Source organism: Ovis canadensis, chromosome 5 (genome assembly GCF_042477335.2).
Source record: "Ovis canadensis isolate MfBH-ARS-UI-01 breed Bighorn chromosome 5, ARS-UI_OviCan_v2, whole genome shotgun sequence".
Taxonomy (NCBI): Eukaryota; Metazoa; Chordata; class Mammalia; order Artiodactyla; family Bovidae; genus Ovis; species Ovis canadensis.
In genome coordinates, this window is record NC_091249.1 from 120,477,928 (window position 1) to 120,497,146 (window position 19,219).

Genomic DNA, 19,219 nt, shown 5'->3' on the forward strand with positions numbered 1-19,219 from the left:
CGTGTATAGGAATGCAAGGGATTTCTGTGTGTTGATTTTATATCCTGCAACTTTACTATATTCATTGATTAGCTCTAGTAATTTTCTGGTGGAGTCTTTAGGGTTTTCCATGTAGAGGATCATGTCATCTGCAAACAGTGAGAGTTTTACTTCTTCTTTTCCAATTTGGATTCCTTTTATTTCTTTTTCTGCTCTGATTGCTGTGGCCAAAACTTCCAGAACTATGTTGAATAGTAGCGGTGAAAGTGGACACCCTTGTCTTGTTCCTGACTTTAGGGGAAATGCTTTCAATTTTTCACCATTGAGGATAATGTTTGCTATGGGTTTGTCATAGATAGCTTTTATTATGTTGAGGTATGTTCCTTCTATTCCTGCTTTCTGGAGAGTTTTTATCATAAATGGATGTTGAATTTTGTCAAAGGCCTTCTCTGCATCTATTGAGATAATCATATGGTTTTTATTTTTCAATTTGTTAATGTGGTGAATTACATTGATTGATTTGCGGATATTGAAGAATCCTTGCATCCCTGGGATAAAGCCCACTTGGTCATGGTGTATGATCTTTTTAATGTGTTGTTGGATTCTGATTGCTAGAATTTTGTTGAGGATTTTTGCATCTATGTTCATCAGAGATATTGGCCTGTAGTTTTCTTTTTTTGTGACATCTTTGTCAGGTTTTGGTATTAGGGTGATGGTGGCCTCATAGAATGAGTTTGGAAGTTTACCTTCCTCTGCAATTTTCTGGAAGAGTTTGAGTAGGATAGGTGTTAGCTCTTCTCGAAATTTTTGGTAGAATTCAGCTGTGAAGCCATCTGAACCTGGGCTTTTGTTTGCTGGAAGATTTCTGATTACAGTATCGATTTCCGTGCTTGTGATGGGTCTGTTAAGATTTTCGATTTCTTCCTGGTTCAGTTTTGGAAAATTGTACTTTTCTAAGAATTTGTCCATTTCTTCCACGTTGTCCATTTTATTGGCATACAACTGCTGATAGTAGTCTCTTATGATCCTTTGTATTTCTGTGTTGTCTGTTGTGATCTCTCCATTTTCATTTCTAATTTTATTGATTTGATTTTTCTCTCTTTGCTTCTTGATGAGTCTGGCTAATGGTTTGTCAATTTTATTTATCCTTTCAAAGAACCAGCTTTTGGCTTTGTTGATTTTTGCTATGGTCTCTTTTGTTTCTTTTGCATTTATTTCTGCCCTAATTTTTAAGATTTCTTTCCTTCTACTAACTCTGGGGTTCTCCAACTCTTCCTTTTCTAGTTGCTTTAGTTGTAGAGTTAGGTTATTTATTTGACTTTTTTCTTGTTTCTTGAGGTATGCCTGTATTGCTATGAACTTTCCTCTTAGCACTGCTTTTATAGTGTCCCACAGGTTTTGGGTTGTTGTGTTTTCATTTTCATTAGTTTCTATGCATATTTTGATTTCTTTTTTGATTTCTTCTGTGATTTGTTGGTTATTCAGAAGTGTGTTGTTCAACCTCCATATGTTGGAATTTTTAATAGTTTTTCTCCTGTAATTGAGATCTAATCTTACTGCATTATGGTCAGAAAAGATGCTTGGAATGATTTCGATTTTTTTGAATTTATCAAGTTTAGATTTATGGCCCAGGATGTGATCTATCCTGGAGAAGGTTCCATGAGCACTTGAAAAAAAGGTGAAATTCGTTGTTTTGGGGTGAAATGTCCTATAGATATCAATTAGGTCTAACTGATCTAATGTATCATTTAAAGTTTGCGTTTCTTTGTTAATTTTCTGTTTAGTTGATCTGTCCATAGGTGTGAGTGGGGTATTAAAGTCTCCCACTATTATTGTGTTATTGTTGATTTCCCCTTTCATACTTGTTAGCATTTGTCTTACATATTGTGGTGCTCCTATATTGGGTGCATATATATTTATAATTGTTATATCTTCTTCTTGGATTGTTCCTTTGATCATTATGTAGTGGCCTTCTTTGTCTCTTTTCACAGCCTTTGTTTTAAAGTCTATTTTATCGGATATGAGTATTGCCACTCCTGCTTTCTTTTGGTCTCTATTTGCGTGGTATATCTTTTTCCAGCCCTTCACTTTCAGTCTGTATGTGTCCCTTGTTTTGAGGTGGGTCTCTTGTAAGCAGCATATAGAGGGGTCTTGTTTTTGTATCCATTCGGCCAGTCTTTGTCTTTTGGTTGGGGCGTTCAACCCATTTACGTTTAAGGTAATTATTGATAAGTATGATCCCGTTGCCATTTACTTTATTGTTTTGGGTTCGGGTTTATACACCCTTTTCGTGTTTCCTGTCTAGAGGATATCCTTTAGCATTTGTTGGAGAGCTGGTTTGGTGGTGCTGAATTCTCTCAGCTTTTGCTTGTCTGTAAAGCTTTTGATTTCTCCTTCGTATTTGAATGAGATCCTTGCTGGGTACAGTAATCTGGGCTGTAGGTTATTGTCTTTCATCACTTTAAGTATGTCTTGCCATTCCCTCCTGGCCTGAAGAGTTTCTATTGAACGATCAGCTGTTATCCTTATGGGAATCCCCTTGTGAGTTATTTGTTGTTTTTCCCTTGCTGCTTTTAATATTTGTTCTTTGTGTTTGATCTTTGTTAATTTGATTAATATGTGTCTTGGGGTGTTTCGCCTTGGGTTGATTCTGTTTGGGACTCTCTGTGTTTCTTGGACTTGGGTGATTATTTCCTTCCCCATTTTAGGGAAGTTTTCAACTATTATCTCCTCAAGGATTTTCTCATGATCTTTCTTTCTGTCTTCTTCTTCTGGGACTCCTATAATTCGAATGTTGGAGCGTTTCATATTGTCCTGGAGGTCTCTGAGATTGTCCTCGTTTCTTTTAATTCGTTTTTCTTGTTTCCTCTCTGATTCATTTATTTCTACCATTCTATCTTCTATTTCACTAATCCTATCTTCTGCCTCCGTTATTCTACTATTTGTTGCCTCCAGAGTGTTTCTGATCTCATTTATTGTGTTATTCATTATATTTTGACTCTTTTTTATTTCTTCTAGGTCCTTGTTAAACCTTTCTTGCATCTTCTCAATCCTTGTCTCTAGGCTATTTATCTGTGTTTCCATTTTGATTTCAAGATTTTGGATCATTTTCACTATCAATATTCGGAATTCCTTCTCCGGTAGATTCCCTACTTCTTCCTCTTTTGTTTGGTTTGGTGGGCAACTCTCCTGTTCCTTTACCTGCTGAGTATTCCTCTGTCTCTTCATCTTGGTTATATTGCTGCGTTTGGGGTGGCCTTTTTATATTCTGATAATTTGTGGAGTTCTCTTTATTATGGAGCTTCCTCACTTTGGGTGGGGTTCTATCAGTGGCTTGTCAGGGTTTCCTGGTTAGGGAGGCTTGTGTTGGAGTTTTGGTGGGTGGAGCTGGGTTTCTTCTCTCTGGAGTGCAATGGAGTGACCCGTAATGGGTTATGAGACATCAAAGGTTTTGGGATAATTTTGAGCTGCCTGTATATTGAGGCTCAGGGGAGTGTTCCTGTGTTGCTGGAGAATTTGCGTGGTATGTCTTGTTTTGGAACTTGTTGGCCCTTGGGTGGAGCTTGGTTTCAGTGTAGGTATGAAGGCTTTTGATGAGCTCCTATTGCTTAATGTTCCCTGAATTCAAGAGTTCTCTAATGTTTTCAGGCTTTGGGTTTAAGCTTCCTGCTTCTGGTTTTCAGTTTTATTTTCACAGTAGCCTCTAGACTTCTCCATCTATACAGCACCGATGATAAAACATCTAGGTTAAAGATGAAAAGTTTCTCCACATTGAGGGACACTCAGAGAGGTTCACTGGGTTATAAGGAGAAGAGAAGATGGAGGAGGTAGTTAGAGGTAACTGGAATGAGATGCGGTGAGATCAAGAGAGGAGAGAGCAAGCTAGCCAGTAGTCACTTCCTTATGTGCGCTCTATAGTCTGGACCGCTCAGAGGTATTTACAGAGTTATACGGGGAAGAGGAGAGGGAGGAAGTAGACAGAGGTGACCAGGAGGATAAGAGAGAGGAATGAGTAGGAGGGAGACAAATCCTGCCAGTAACCAGTTCCTTGGGTGTTCTCCACCATCTGGAACACACAGAGATTCACAGAGTTGGATAGAGAAGAGATGGGGGAGAAAAGAGACAGAGGCCACCTGGTGGAGAAAAAGGAGAGTCCAGAGGAGGAGAGAGTGGTCAAGCCAGTAATCTCGCTCTCAGGTAAACTTGGGTAGTGAAGTTTGGGTTTTTAAATGTACAAAATTGACAACAAAAACCTAAGAGCAAAGATTAAAAATCTGGAGTAGAGGTTGGATTTTCAAAGATACAATATTAAAGAAAAGCAGAAGGAAAAAGGATGAAAGAAAAAAAAAAGAATTATTAAAAAACACACACACACACAAAAAAAAACCCACCAACAACCATCCAAAGAGTATATATGGTGTTTGCCTTAAAAAAAAAAAAAAAAGTCTTTTTTTTAAAAAAATAGTAATACTAGGTTATAGAAATAAAAATTAGAGGAGAAATAGAAGACTTAACAATTAAAAAAAAAGCTCGGAAAAAAAAAAAGCAAAAGGCAAAAAAAAAAGAATGATTTTAAAAATATTAAAAAATTAAAAATATATCTGGCTCTTCTCTGATGTTATGGGCCGTGTGGGCTCACTTCCAAGGTGGTTCCCTCTGTTTAACTTCTTCTGTTTGCTGGTTTTTAGGCTCACTGGTTCAGTCGCGCTGTGGGGAGGGGGGATGCTGTTTTTGAAGACAATGGTCTGCTTTTCTGGTTGCCTGATGTCCTCTGCCAGCCTACAGAAGTTGTTTTGTGGAGTTTGCTCGGCGTTGAAATGTTCTCTTGAGGAATTTGTGAGGGAGAACGTGATCTTCCCGTCCTATTCCTCCGCCATCTTTCCAGTTCTTCCCATTCGAAAGTTTTTTGAACTTCCAGCTGTGTTTATTGTTCATTTTCATTGTAGGTTGGCTTTTTTCTAAGAGTTTTTCTACATGAGCTTTTGCTTGTAACTTCCATTGCAAATATTTCTTCATGGTTTGATTTTTTACTTTTGACTTTATCATCTCTTTAAATTAAATTCAAATTTTCATATATTTGGGTTATTTAGTATTTTGGATAGTTTGGGTTTCCTGTCTTGCTTTAAAAGGCTGAAACAGAATAAAAATTTCAATGTGATATGATAGCTGTGTGTGTATATTTTATGATTCTAGTGATTTTATTTATTTAATTAAGCTATAGTCGATTCAAGATGCTGTGTTAGTTTCAGATACATAGCAGAGTGATTCGGTTAGACACATGTATTCATCCTTTTTCAGCTTCGTGTCCAGTGTATATCACCATAGGACACTAAATACGGCTGTCTGTGCCATACAGGAAGTCCCCGATGCTTGTCTGTCTTGCGTGCAGTGATCTGCAGCTGTTTGCTGCTGTGCTCCTGGTCTGTTTCCCCCTCTCGCTCACGTTTGATGACCATATGTTCGTTCTCTATGTCTGTCAGTCTGTTTCTGTATTGAAAAATAAGTTCATTTGTATTGTTTTTTAGATTCCAGTTGTGTGTTTTTGTGGTAGAAATATTTCTATTCAGGGCCAGATGCAGTTTATGTAATAAAAAAAGTCTGATCTGTGGGTACATACTAATTTCAAATCTATATAGACAGTACCTCCAAAACATTATTGCATCATGTGAAAACAGAAATAGCTTATATTAATTTAAATTACCGTGTGACTGAGCCTTACTTTCTTTGAGGATAACAATGTGTATCTCATAGCTTGTTGTGAGAATTAAATGAGGTAACATGTGCAGATAACACTAGATGTTATTTACTCAAATACCTATTAAGTACCATTCATGATTTACGCTAAGTGTATTTCATCTTCAAAGCAATGCACTGAAGCAGGTGTTACAGTGCCCAGATATGAGGGAGGAGATAGTCAGTGAGCTGCAGCAAGCTTCATACGATCTCAGAGGAAAAATGTTAAAGCCAGAATATAAATGCATGGTAGCCTGAAACAAAAATCATGGTTATTTCACCATACACTCTTCCTGGGAGAATTACAGGTATTTTTTCTTTAGTTCTTTTCTCTTTCTCCATTTCCTGTTTCTTTTTCTCTTTTGCTGCTTGATGAATAAAACCCTCTAAAACAGACTGCCCAAGAGTACTCCCTGAGATTACTGAAATGTTCTTTTCTCTGTCCAGAGAGTTAGCCATTAGCCGTGTCTGTTCAGTGCTTGAAAACATGGCTAATGCAACTGAGGAATTGAAATTTTACTCTTATTTAATTTAAATTAAACTACTTGTGGCTCCTGTTGTGGACATTGCAGCCTTAGGTGTATGATTGCTTTTTTTGGTCTGTATAAAGTGAGCATAATTAATGTGTTGATGGTAATGAGGAAACTTCCTTCTAGGTTGCGAACTTTAGCAGAGGAGCTAATGCAGACACAGCAGATGCTTTTAAACAAGGAGGAAGCTGTCCTGGAGCTGGAGAAGAGGATTGAGGAGTCTTCTAAGACCTATGAAAAGAAGTCTGAGTGAGTACGAAAGGGGTAATTTGAAGAAAGAAAGTTTAATTGATGTAATTTTACAGAAATACTTCGTTTTACATGAAATTAGAGACATAAAGTTTCCAAAAGTTGAAATTTCATGTATAGAAGTATGAAACAGTGTATGGTTGAGTTACTTTCGAGGACTCTAGAGGACTGATTTTGTGTTTTTATCCATATAATATTACTTATCATTTGTCTCAATGTTTTAGTGGTTTGAATTATTTTCTGAAAAGCCCCATTAAAACCTGTCTTTACTCTGCCTTAAATGGCGACCCAGTCCAGTATTCTGGGCTGGAGAATCTCATGGACAGAGCAGCCTGGCAGGCTACTATCCATAGGGTCACAAAGAGTCAGATGTGACTGAAGCAACTTAGCACAGCACAAGTCAAAGTCCAGCATCAGCTCAGTCAGTTCAGTCCAGTCGCTCAGTTGTGTCCAACTCTCTGGAACACCCCGGGTCTGTCCATGGGCTTTTCCAGGCAAGAGTACTGGAATAGGGTGCCATTGCCGTCTGCGATATAGAGCGCTCAGTTCAGTTCAGTTCAGTCGCTCAGTCATGTCCGACTCTTTGCGACCCCATGAATCGCAGCATGCCAGGCCTCCCTGTCCATCACCAGCTCCCGGAGTTGACTCAGACTCACGTCCGAGTCAGTGATGCCATCCAGCCATCTCATCCTCGGTCGTCCCCTTCTCCTCCTGCCCCTAATCCCTCCCAGCATCAGAGTCTTTTCCAGTGAGTCAACTCTTCACATGAGGTGGCCAAAGTACTGGAGTTTCACCTTCAGCATCATTCCTTCCAAAGAAATCCCAGGGCTGATCTCCTTCAGAATGGACTGGTTGGATCTCCTTGCAGTCCAAGGGACTCTCAAGAGTCTTCTCCAACACCACAGTTCAAAAGCATCAATTCTTCGGCGCTCAGCTTTTTTCACCGTCCAACTCTCACTTCCATACATGACCACAGGAAAAACCATAGCCTTGACTAGACAGACCTTTGTTCTCTGTGAATTCCTTGTCTTTACCATTTGAGCCACCAGGGAAGCCCCTAAAAGAGTGTTAGACCAGTATAATCAGGAAACTGGCTTCTGCTGTGTTAGGAGAAGCAAGTAAACATTAAAAAGGAGTTGTCTGCCTCATGCATCCTCCCGAGATGCGCCCTGCCGTTGTCTTACTATGCCTTTTGTGTTGCTGTCAACCCAAGACAGGCGGGTCATGGTGGAGAGGTCTGACAGAATGTGGTCCACTGGAGAAGGGAATGACAAGCCACTTCAGTATTCTTGCCTTGAGAACCCCATGAACAGTATGAAAAGGCAAAATGATAGGATACCAAAAGAGGAACTCCCCAGGTCATTAGGTGCCCAATGTGCTACTGGAGATCAGTGGAGAAATAACTCCAGAAAGAATGAAGGGATGGAGCCAAAGCAAAAACAATACCCAGCTGTGGATGTGATTGGTGATAGAAGCAAGGTCCAATGCTGTAAAGAGCAATATTGCATAGGAACCTGGAATGTCAAGTCCATGAATCAAGGCAAATTGGAAGTGGTCAAACAAGAGATGGCAAGGGTGAACGTTGACATTCTAGGAATCAGCGAACTAAAATGGACTGGAATGGGTGAATTTAACTCAGATGACCTTTATATCTACTACTGTGGGCAGGAATCCCTCAGAAGAAATGGAGTAGCCATCATGGTCAACAAAAGAGTCCGAAATGCAGTACTTGGATGCAATCTCAAAAGCGACAGAATGATCTCTGTTTGTCTCCAAGGCAAACCATTCAATATCAGAGTTATCCAAGTCTATGCCACAGCCAGTAATGCTGAAGAAGCTGAAGTTGAAGGGTTTTATGAAGACCTACAAGACCTTTTAGAACTAACACCCAAAAAAGATGTCCTTTTCATTACAGGGGACTGGAATGCAAAAGTAGGAAGTCAAGGAACACCTGGGGTAACAGGCAAGTTTGGCCTTGGAATGCGGAATGAAGCAGGGCAAAGACTCATAGAGTTTTGCCAAGAAAATGCGCTGGTCATAGCAAATACTCTCTTCCAACAACACAAGAGAAGACCCTACACATGGACATCACCAGATGGTCAACACTGAAATCAGTTTGATTATATTCTTTGCAGCCAAAGATGGAGAAGCTCTATACAGTCAACAAAAACAAGACCTGGAGCTGACTGTGGCTCAGATCATGAACTCCTTATTACCAAATTCAGACTTAAATTGAAGAAAGTAGGGAAAACCGCTAGACCATTCAGGTATGACCTAAATCAAATCCCTTATGATTATACAGTGGAAGTGAGAAATAGATTTAAGGGCCTAGATCTGATAGATAGAGTGCCTGATGAACTATGGAATGAGGTTCATGACATTGTACAGGAGACAGGGATCAAGGCCATGCCCATGGAAAAGAAATGCAAAAAAGCAAAATGGCTGTCTGGGGAGGCCTTACAAATAGCTGTGAAAAGAAGAGAGGTGAAAAGCAAAGGAGAAAAGGAAAGATATAAGCATCTGAATGCAGAGTTCCAAAGAATAGCAAGAAGAGATAAGAAAGCCTTCTTCAGCGATCAATGCAAAGAAATAGAGGAAAATAATAGAATGGGAAAGACTAGAGATCTCTTCAAGAAAATTAGAGATACCAAGGGAACATTTCATGCAAAGGTGGGCTCGATAAAGGACAGAAATGGTATGGACCTAACAGAAGCAGAAGATATTAAGAAGAGGTGGCAAGAATACACGGAAGAACTGTACAAAAAAAGATCTTCACAACTCAGATAATCATAATGATGTGATCACTAATCTCGAGCCAGACATCTTGGAAAGTGAGGTCAAGTGGGCCTTAGAAAGCATCACTACGAACAAAGCTAGTGGAGGTGATGGAATTCCAGTTGACCTGTTTCAACTCCTGAAAGATGATGCTGTGAAAGTGCTGCACTCAATATGCCAGGAAATTTGGAAAACTCAGCAGTGGCCACAGGACTGGAAAAGGTCAGTTTTCATTCCAATTCCAAAGAAAGGCAATGCCAAAGAATGCTCAAACTACCGCACAGTTGCACTCCTCTCACATGCTAGTAAAGTAATGCTCAAAATTCTCCAAGCCAGGCTTCAGCAATACATGAACTGTGAACTCCTTGATGTTCAAGCTGGTTTTAGGAAAGGCAGAGGAACCAGAGATCAAATTGCCAACATCTGCTGGATCATGGAAAAAGCAAGAGAGTTCCAGAAAAACATCTATTTCTGCTTTATTGACTATGCCAAAGCCTTTGACTGTGTTGATCACAATAAACTGTGGAAAATTCTGAAAGAGATGGGAATACCAGACCACCTGACCTGCCTCTTGAGAAATCTGTATGCAGGTCAGGAAGCAACAGTTAGAACTGGACATGGAACAACAGACTGGTTCCAAATAGGAAAAGGAGTACATCAAGGCTGTATATTGTCACCCTGCTTATTTAACTTCTATGCAGAGTACATCATGAGAAACGCTGGACTGGAAGAAACACAAGCTGGAATCAAGATTGCTGGGAGAAATAGCAATCACCTCAGATATGCAGATGACACCACCCTTATGGCAGAAAGTGAAGAGGAGCTAAAAAGCCTCTTGAGGAAACTGAAAGAGGAGAGCGAAAAAGTTGGCTTAAAGCTCGACATTCAGAAAACGAAGATCATGGCATCCGGTCCCATCACTTCATGGGAAATAGATGGGGAAACAGTGAAAACAGTGTCAAACTGTATTTTTTGGACTCCAGAATCAGTGCAGAGGGTGATTCCAGCCATGAAATTAAAAGATGCTTACTCCTTGGAAGAAAAATTATGACCAACCTAGATAATATATTCAAAAGCAGAGACATTACTTTGCCGACTAAGGTCCATCTAGTCAAGGCTATGGTTTTTCCTGTGGTCATGTATGGATGTGAGAGTTGGACTGTGAAGAAGGCTGAGCGCCGAAGAATTAATGCTTTTGAACTGTGGTGTTGGAGAAGACTCTTGAGAGTCCCTTGGACTGCAAGGAGATCCAACTAGTCCATCCTGAATGAGATCAACCCTGGGATTTCTTTGGAAGGAATGATGCTAAAGCTGAAACTCCAGTACTTTGGCTACCTCATGTGAAGAGTTGACTCATTGGAAAAGACTCTGATGCTGGGAGGGATTGGGGGCAGGAGGAGAAGGGGACCACCGAGGATGAGATGGCTGGATGGCATCACCGACTCGATGGACGTGAGTTTGGGTGAACTCCAGGAGTTGGTGATGGACAGGGAGGCCTGGCGTGCTGTGATTCATGGGGTTGCAAGGAGTCGGACATGACTGAGCGACTGAACTAAATGGAACTGAATCAGTAAGCGTGTTCATGGATCCTCTGACTCATTTTCTGTACTCTTGTGTTTACTGATTTCAATACTTATGTTTTCTCTTATTTTCAGGTTTACATTTTGATCTGAAATTTAGAATTTCTAGTCTGACTTTGGTCACTGTCTATATGCGCAATGAGGGTTACTTTTCTGTGGTTCCTCTGATCCCTGACTAGAACATATAAATTTCTTGCTCTCGTACTTTTACAAGTGGCTTGATTTGTCGACTTCCACGGAAACTGTGATGTGTGACATTTCTCTGGTCTCTACTACTTGCTGTTCAACTTTTCAGATGCTTTCCGTGTCTCTCGAGCCTCTGATCCTTTTGTGTGCCTGATCAGAGTCGACAAATGGATGTCTCCTACATTGCAGGAAAAGTGGAAGTCATCAGGTGGCGAATGCCTCGTTTTTGCACTACTTATCCACATCCACCACATTTGTACTCATTCTCTTTCCTTACTTTCTTAAAGAGTCTGTTCCTTGTCCCTGTTTTGTGTCTCATCATTTCTTACTTTCCCTGAAACTTTACACTGTTTTATATATTATGTCCACCGTTCTTCTCATCTGTGTCCCACGCTCACTTTTTAAATATTTGTAAGTCCCGACTCCTAAAAGTAACCTCTGCTCACCCTGGATAACCCTTCTTCAACCTCAGTATGCTCTCTGTTACTGTCTTTGCCTTCCGTTTTTTTAGACTTGTCCTAGGAGTGCTAATGTGCACTCAGTACCTCAGCTCTCCCTTAGTACTTAAACCACGAATCCCTGGTTGCTGCCCCAGCATTATGGAAGTAGGCATCTGTAAGATTCTCCATGACTTTTTTGTTGTTCAGTTGCTCATTCATGTTCAACTCTTTGCAACCCCATGGTCTGCAGCACACCAGGCTTCCCTGTCCATCACCAACTCCCAGAGTTAGCTCAAACGCTTGTCCTTTAGGTCGGAGATGCCATCCAACCATCTCATCCTGTGTCGTCCCCTTCTCCTCCTGCCTTCAATCTTTCCCAGCATCAGGGTCTTTTCCAGTGTGTTGGCTCTTCGCATCAGGTGGCCAAAGTATTAGAGCTTCGGCTTCAGCATCAGTCCTTCCAGTGAATATCCAGGGTTGATTTACTTTAGGATTGACTAGTTTGATCTCCTTGATCTTCCTCCTCCAATAAGAGGCTCTTTAGGTCCTCTTCGCTTTTTGCCATAAGGATGGTGTCATCTGCATATCAGAGGTTATTATTATTTCTCCTGGCACTCTTGATTCTGGCTTTTGCTTCATCCAGACTGGCATTTCCCATGATACATTCTGCATATAAGTTGATAAAGCAGGGTGATAATACATAGATTTGGTATACTCCTTTCCCAGTTTTGAACCAGTCCGTTGTTCTATGTATAGTTCTAACTGTTTCTTCTTGACCTATATACAGATTTTTCTGGAGGCAGGTAAGGTGGTCTGGAATTCCCCTTTGTTTAAGAATTTCCCGCAGTTTGTTGTGATCTACAAAGTCAGAGGCTTTAGTGTAGTCAGTGATGGAGAAGTAGATGTTTTTCTGGAACCCTCTCACTTTTTCTATGATCCAACAGATGTTGGCAGTTTGATCTCTGGTTCTGGCTTTTCTAAATCAGCTGTACATCTGGAAGTTCTTGGTTCACATACTATAGAAGCCTGGCTTGAAGGAATTTCAGCATTACTTTGCTAGCATGTGAGATGAGTGCAGTTGTGTGGTAGTTTGAGCATTCTTTGGCATTGCCTTTCTTTGGGATTAGAATGAAAACTGACCTTTTCCAATCCTATGGCCACTGCTGAGTTCTCCAAATTTGCCAGCATATTAAGTGTAGTACTTTAACAGCATCATCTTTTAGGATTTTAAATAATTTATCTGGAATTTTATCACCGCCACTAGCCTTTTTCATAGTAATGCTTCCTAAGGCCCATTTGACTTCACACTCCAAGATGTCTGGCTCTAGGTGAATGAAGAGTTCCAGAGAATAGCCAGGAGAGATAAGAAAGCCTTCCTCAGTGATCAGTGTAAAGAAATAGAGAAAAACAATAGAATGGGAAAGACTGGAGATCTGTTCAAGAAAATTAGAGCTACCAAGGGAACCTTCTATGCAAAGATAGGGATATTGAAGGACAGATACAGTATGGACCTAACAGAAGCAGAAGATATTAAGAAGAGGCGGCAAGAATACGCAGAAGAACTGTACAAAAAAGATCAGTGACCTTTCAGCTAAGTTCAGTTCCATCGCTCAGTTGTGTCCTACTCTTTGCAACCCCAAGGACTGTAGCATGCCAGGCCTCCCTGTCCATCACCAACTCCCAGAGCTTGCTCAAACTCATGCCCACTGAGTCAGTGATGCCATCCAATCATCTCATCTGTCATCCCCTTCTCCTCCTGCGCTCAATCTTTCCCAGCATCAGGGTCTTTTCCAGTGAGTCAGTTCTTTGCATCAGGTAGCCAAAGTATTAGAGTTTCCGGTTCAGCATCAGTCCTTCTAATGAATATTCAGGACTGATTTCCTTTAGGATTGACTGGTTTGGTCTCCTTGCTGTCCAAGGGACTCTCAAGAGTCTTTTCTAGCACCATGGTTCAAAAGCATCAGTCCTTCCAAACTCAGCCATCTTTATGGTCCAGCTCTCACATCCATACATGACTACTGGAAAAACCATAGCTTTGACTAGATGGACCTTTGTTGGCAAAGTAATGCTGTCTAGGTTGGTCATAGCTTTTCTTCCAAGGAGCAAGCATCTTTTAATTTCATGACTGCAGACTCCATCTACAGTGATTTTGTAGCCCAAGAAAATAAAGTCTGTCACTGTTTCCATTGTTTCCCCATCTATTTCCCATGAGGTGATGGGGCCAGATGGCATGATCTCCATTTTTTGAATGCTGTTTTTTAAACCAGCTTTTTCACTGTCCTCTTTTAGAGGAAAGCGTAGTTCCTCTACACTTTTGGCCATAAGTGTGGTGTCATCTGCATATCTAAGGTTATTGGTATTTCTCCCAGAAGTCTTGAATCTAGCTTGTGCTTCCTCCAGCCCAGCGTTTCTCATGAAGTACTCTGCATATAAGTTAAATAAGCAAGGTTACTATATACAGCCTTTCCAGCATACAGTGTAAAGGCTGACAGTGCTCAATGACAATATATACATTGCTAAATTTTGCAACTGTCTTAGGTGACCTCCTCAAAGTATCTTTGTTGACTTCCTTTCCCTTGGCCTTTGCGAACCAAGATACCAAATCTTGCTTCTCCCTCTCTGACCACTCCTCCTTTGTAAACTCATTCTTCCCCACTTGGCCAGTATGTTTTGGAGTTACCCTCGGCGTGGTCCTAGGCTGTGCCAGTCTCCTTCCTGTGCTCTGTCCTTGGGTGGTCCTCTGAAGACGACTCATGCTTATTACTCTAGCTCAGATTTCCTCTGGGAACTCTATGCCCATGTAACTGGTTGCTTGCTTGACATGCCTCCTTGGATGTCTTAGTAGTACCCTGCATTTCTCATATCTAAGACTGAATTAAAAATCCCCTAAATGCAATCCAACCCAGCCCAAACTAGTTCACTTTTAGTTTTTCTTTCCCTCAATTTCAGTGAATGGCAACACCATCTATTCTAGTATGCAACTCAGGTTAGTAGGAGCCTACCTCTCCCACTTAATGAAACTGAAAGTGAAGTTGCTCAGTTGTGTCTGACTCTTTGCAGCGCCATGGACTATAGCCCACCAGGCTCCTCTGTCCATGGGATTTTCCAGGCAAGAGTACCGGAGTGGGTTGCCATTTCCTTCTCCACTCCCACTTAATACTGTGGCTCTTATTACAACTGGTATTAAATGTCATATTGAAATTGATGAGCCTTTTAAAGGCAAGAACAGGAAAATATGAGTTACTCTGGATATTCCTTTAATAAATCTGAAAATTTTCAGTATTGAATCAGGATTAGATTTTCTTTGGATTATAAAAATAGACTTCATCAACCATTGCACATATAAAATTAAAAACATAATTATCTTTTGTTTTTCTTATTTGCAAGTAAATCTCCGCACATGTCTATAGATGACCCAATAGTTCTACATTTTGTAGTTTTGTAAATGTACACATTGTAAATGACTCTTGTTTTAAAATTTGTTAGATATGAAGAAATACAGTAGGACCCTCTCACCAGCATGTCTGGTTATATACTGTTGAAGGAGACAGTCTTTAAGGGTTATCTTAACCTAGAATTTGTGAGATTCTCTGATTTTTTGGGTATGTTTTCTTGACTCCTCTCTTCAGTTCTCTCTTCATCTGCATGTTCAGGGCGATCCACATTTCCCCACCGGTTCATACTCATCAGGAGACAAGGATGGGACGAGAGGAGAGGAGGCCTAACGGGGGGTGGGTATATGGGAAACAACACCTCTCGAGTTCTTACTCATTTCCACATATTATGCTGGGTATTTTATATATATTAATTCACTTTCATGTAATCTCTACTATGCTCTCCGTGTAATTATGAACATTTTACCTTTAAGACTTAGAGAATTTACATAACTTAAAATCACACACCTAGGAAGGCATAGAAAACTCATGAGTTCTTGACTCCAAAGTTTCTGTCTGATCGCAGCAATTGCTTGATCTCATGATTTTAGTAGTGTTCTTAGGAGAGTAAGTTAGAAGGGATAAGTATGTCTGGCAGTTCAGCAGATGAGTCCGGTTTAACCCAAATTCTGTTTGCACTCTGTTATCATGGAGTTTTTATTGTTAACTTCAGGGCATAATCTTGAAAATGTTAAGTATATTTATATAACTAAGTAGTCATTGTGAAATCTCATTAATTTAGACATTGGTAGGGTTGAAGTTTGTCTTTGAACTGTATGTTAAAATAATTTGCAAAACAAACAGCCTGAAATGAATTCTAGGGTAAATGTTTGCATTTCATCTCCCGAATATTTCTTAAACATTTCTCTCTCTCTCTCTCTCTTATATATATATATATATATGTGTGTGTGTGTGTGTGTGTATATATATATATATAATCTGTTGCTGTTTAGTCACTAAGTCGTGTCTGACTCTTTTGTGACCCCCATGGACTGTACCAGCCAGGTTCCTCTATCCATGGAAATTTCCAGGCAAGAATACTGGAGTGGATTGCCATTTCCTTCTCTAGGGCATCTTTTAGACCCAAAGCTCAAACCTGCCTCTCCTGCATTGCAGGCGGATTCTTTACTGCTGAGCCACCAGGGAAGACCTGTATATATGTCTACAGATACTTATTTTAATATATGATTAAAAGCAATTTTATCTAATTTCAAAGATTTACTTTTACTCCAGAACATTTCTTAGCTTCAAATATCATGTTAGTTAAAAGTAATAAAACAATGAAACAAAACTACATTTCCCCCAATACTAAAATATCCTTTATAATATATTTGCCTTCTTAAATGATCTCTAAATTAATGAAATTATGTGAATTTTTACTTTTTTTTTGAATTTTTACTTATTATAAATAGCACTCATGTTCTTATGAAAGTATAATGTATGAGAGACTAATGTTAAAACCTTTGAATTTAGATTTGCCATAAGTTTCTCCAAAACATAATATAGTGAAAAACTACATGAAAAATCATCTCATAACTTTGATGCTTATAAAATTGAATTATATAAAGTGAAAAATAAACTTAAAGAATGGTTTTTATGTGACATGAAATTCACACTAAGAAACACAGATTTTTGGCTTATATAAATAATGCAGGTCTTAGTTGAAATATAGCTATTGCAAATTTTTATTTAAAGAAATAAGGTGAAAGAAATAAAACCAACTTTTTGAAGTGGTATAATTTAATACAACACAAAGTATCATTCTATTATACATATCTTTACTTATTACTTCCAAAACATGTTTATTCAAGTGGAAGTAATATCCATTTTTTCCTGATTTATGATCCTTGACTACTGTATTAGAAAATACTTTATGGGAAAATATACCAAGCATATGTCATTTATGACTCATTGGCATAAAGAACTGGTAATGTTGCTACTCGTTTTAATGCTTGATTTGACTCCAGAGAGTGAATGATAATTCAGTTTTGTATAGTTATGAACCATTATCACCTGGTACTTAAAAATACTTTACACATTATAAAATCATAACTTTTAGAGCCAGGTGGAATCTAGAGAAGTCAATTTGATCATCTAATCTTGCAAATTATGTGATATCTGAGGGCCAGAAATTTTCAAAGACTTGCAAAGATTCACATCCAGCTTATAGTGAAGGTAATGCTTGAACTATCTGGAGTATTGTTCTGGCTTGCAAATCCAGGTATCTGTTTCTTATTTTTGTCTCAGAATGTTTCAGTTACATCTACTAGGGGCTATGAGTGCAGTGAAACGTAAGACACATGTGGGCACATGGCTCATGAAGCTTATGCTTTTGTAGAGTCGACCAGTACAAAATGAGACATTAACAGCTGTGGTAATTGCTATGAAACCAGGAGTTCAGATGGAAGAATGGCAGCGGAGCACTCACCTAACACAGGTGGTCAGGGGTCGTCTAGGAAGTGGCATTTTTGCTGAGACCCATTCTGAAGGAGACCAGCCCTGGATGTGCTTTGGAAGGAGTGATGCTAAAGCTGAAACTCCAGTACTTTGGCCACCTCATGCAAAGAGTTGACTCGTTGGAAAAGACTCTGATGCTAGGAGGGATGGGGGGCAGGAGGAGAAGGGGACGACCGAGGATGAGATGGCTGGATGGCATCACTGACTCGATGGACATGAGTTGAGTGAACTCTGGGAGTTGGTGATGGACAGGGAGGCCTGGCGTGCTGCGATTCATGGGGTTGCAAAGAGTCAGATATGACTGAGCGACTGAACTGAACTGAACTAAAGGGTAGAAGGGTTTTCCTGGTGGCTCAGATGGTAAAGAATCTGCCCACAGTGTGAGAGACCTAGGTTTGATTTCTGGCTTGGGAAGATCCTCTGGAGAAGGAAATGGCTACCCACTCCAATATTCTTGCCTGGACAATCCCATGGACAGAGGAGCCTTGTGGGCTACAGCCCCTGGGATCGTGAAGAGTTGGACACGACTGAGCATCTAACACTTTCACTCTTCACCAAGTGAAGAGTGCATGGAAAGAGTAGTCAGAAGTAGGCAGTAAACAGCACATGCATAAATCCTGACCCCTTGCATGTTTCAGATTTATTTATAGCTTCCTGTGCATCTTGTTTTATACAGTTATGCATTTATTATAATTAACTTCTTATTGAAATATGTATAGCTCATTTGCTGAATGATGTTATAAGCATATAAAATAATTATATAGTGATTACGGTAATATTTTTTTAAAAGTAATTATTAAACAATAATAAGATGATAATGTTTTTGAAATGGTCATTATACGTAGAGCTCAGTGAACTTAATTGGATGAAGGTAATATTGTTCCTTAATTTGCTGATCAGATGTATTAACTAAAAAACATTTGGACTAGAGCTATGTAATAGGGCATCTACCTTCCCAAATCTCATTGTTCTTAAAAACATCTGAATTAAAAGCCAGGATGCTTAGCTATTTACTTATTTATTAAATTAAATTTTTATTTTATATTGAAGTATGGCTGATTTATAATGTGTTAATCTCAGGTGAACAGCAGAGTGATTCATTTACCTGTGTATATATCCATTCTGTTTCAGGTCATCTTCTTACGTATGTTATTACAGAACATTGAGTAGGGTTCCCTGTGTTATACAGTAGGTCCTTGTTGATTATGTGATTTGTCTATAGTCGTGTATATATATTTGAATCCCAGACTCCTAATTTATCCCTCTCTGCCACCTTTCTTCTTCAGTGATCATAAGTTTGTTTTCGACGTCTGTGAGTCTTTTTCTGTTTTGTAAATAAGTTCGTTTCTATTATTTCTCTTTTAGATTCCATATGTAATTAATATCATGTGGTATTTGTCTATATTCTGATTTATTTCACTTAGTATGGTAATCGATAGCTCCAACCACGTTGCTGCAAATGGCAGGATTTCATTCTTTTTCGTGGCTGAGTAGTATTCCATTTTATTTATTTCCTGTTCTTGGTGTTAGGATAGTGTCTCAAAATGTCCAAGTGATTTCTTATATGACACAATAGATATCTAGAACTCCTGAAGAATTTAAAAAGGCCTGTTTTAAAGAGATTAGTTAAGAACCCAAGGTATATGAGATAGTAAAATCCTCACATTACAACAGGAAGCACCAATAGTAGTGAAACTTCTTTTCTCGTTTTGCTCACATCGTGTAGCTTGTGGCATGTTGGTTCTCCAACCAGGGATTGAAGCTGGGCTGCAACAGTGAAAGTGCTGGATCCTAACCACCAGACTAGCCGGGAACTCCCAGTGATACATATGTTTAAATTAATTTTTAATGGAGAT

General features: G+C 39.4%; 1 protein-coding gene across 5 annotated transcripts in view; it reads left to right on the top strand.

Annotated features, from left to right (window-relative positions):
- The window catches only part of FER (FER tyrosine kinase), a 475,599-nt gene that overhangs the window by 149,332 nt on the left and 307,048 nt on the right, over window positions 1–19,219 (top strand). For all 5 annotated transcript variants that reach the window (XM_069592654.1, XM_069592657.1, XM_069592656.1 and 2 more), the window contains one exon: window positions 6,369–6,491. In XM_069592654.1, the coding sequence (XP_069448755.1) occupies window positions 6,369–6,491 (123 nt within the window). The remainder of the gene's footprint in view (window positions 1–6,368; window positions 6,492–19,219) is intronic.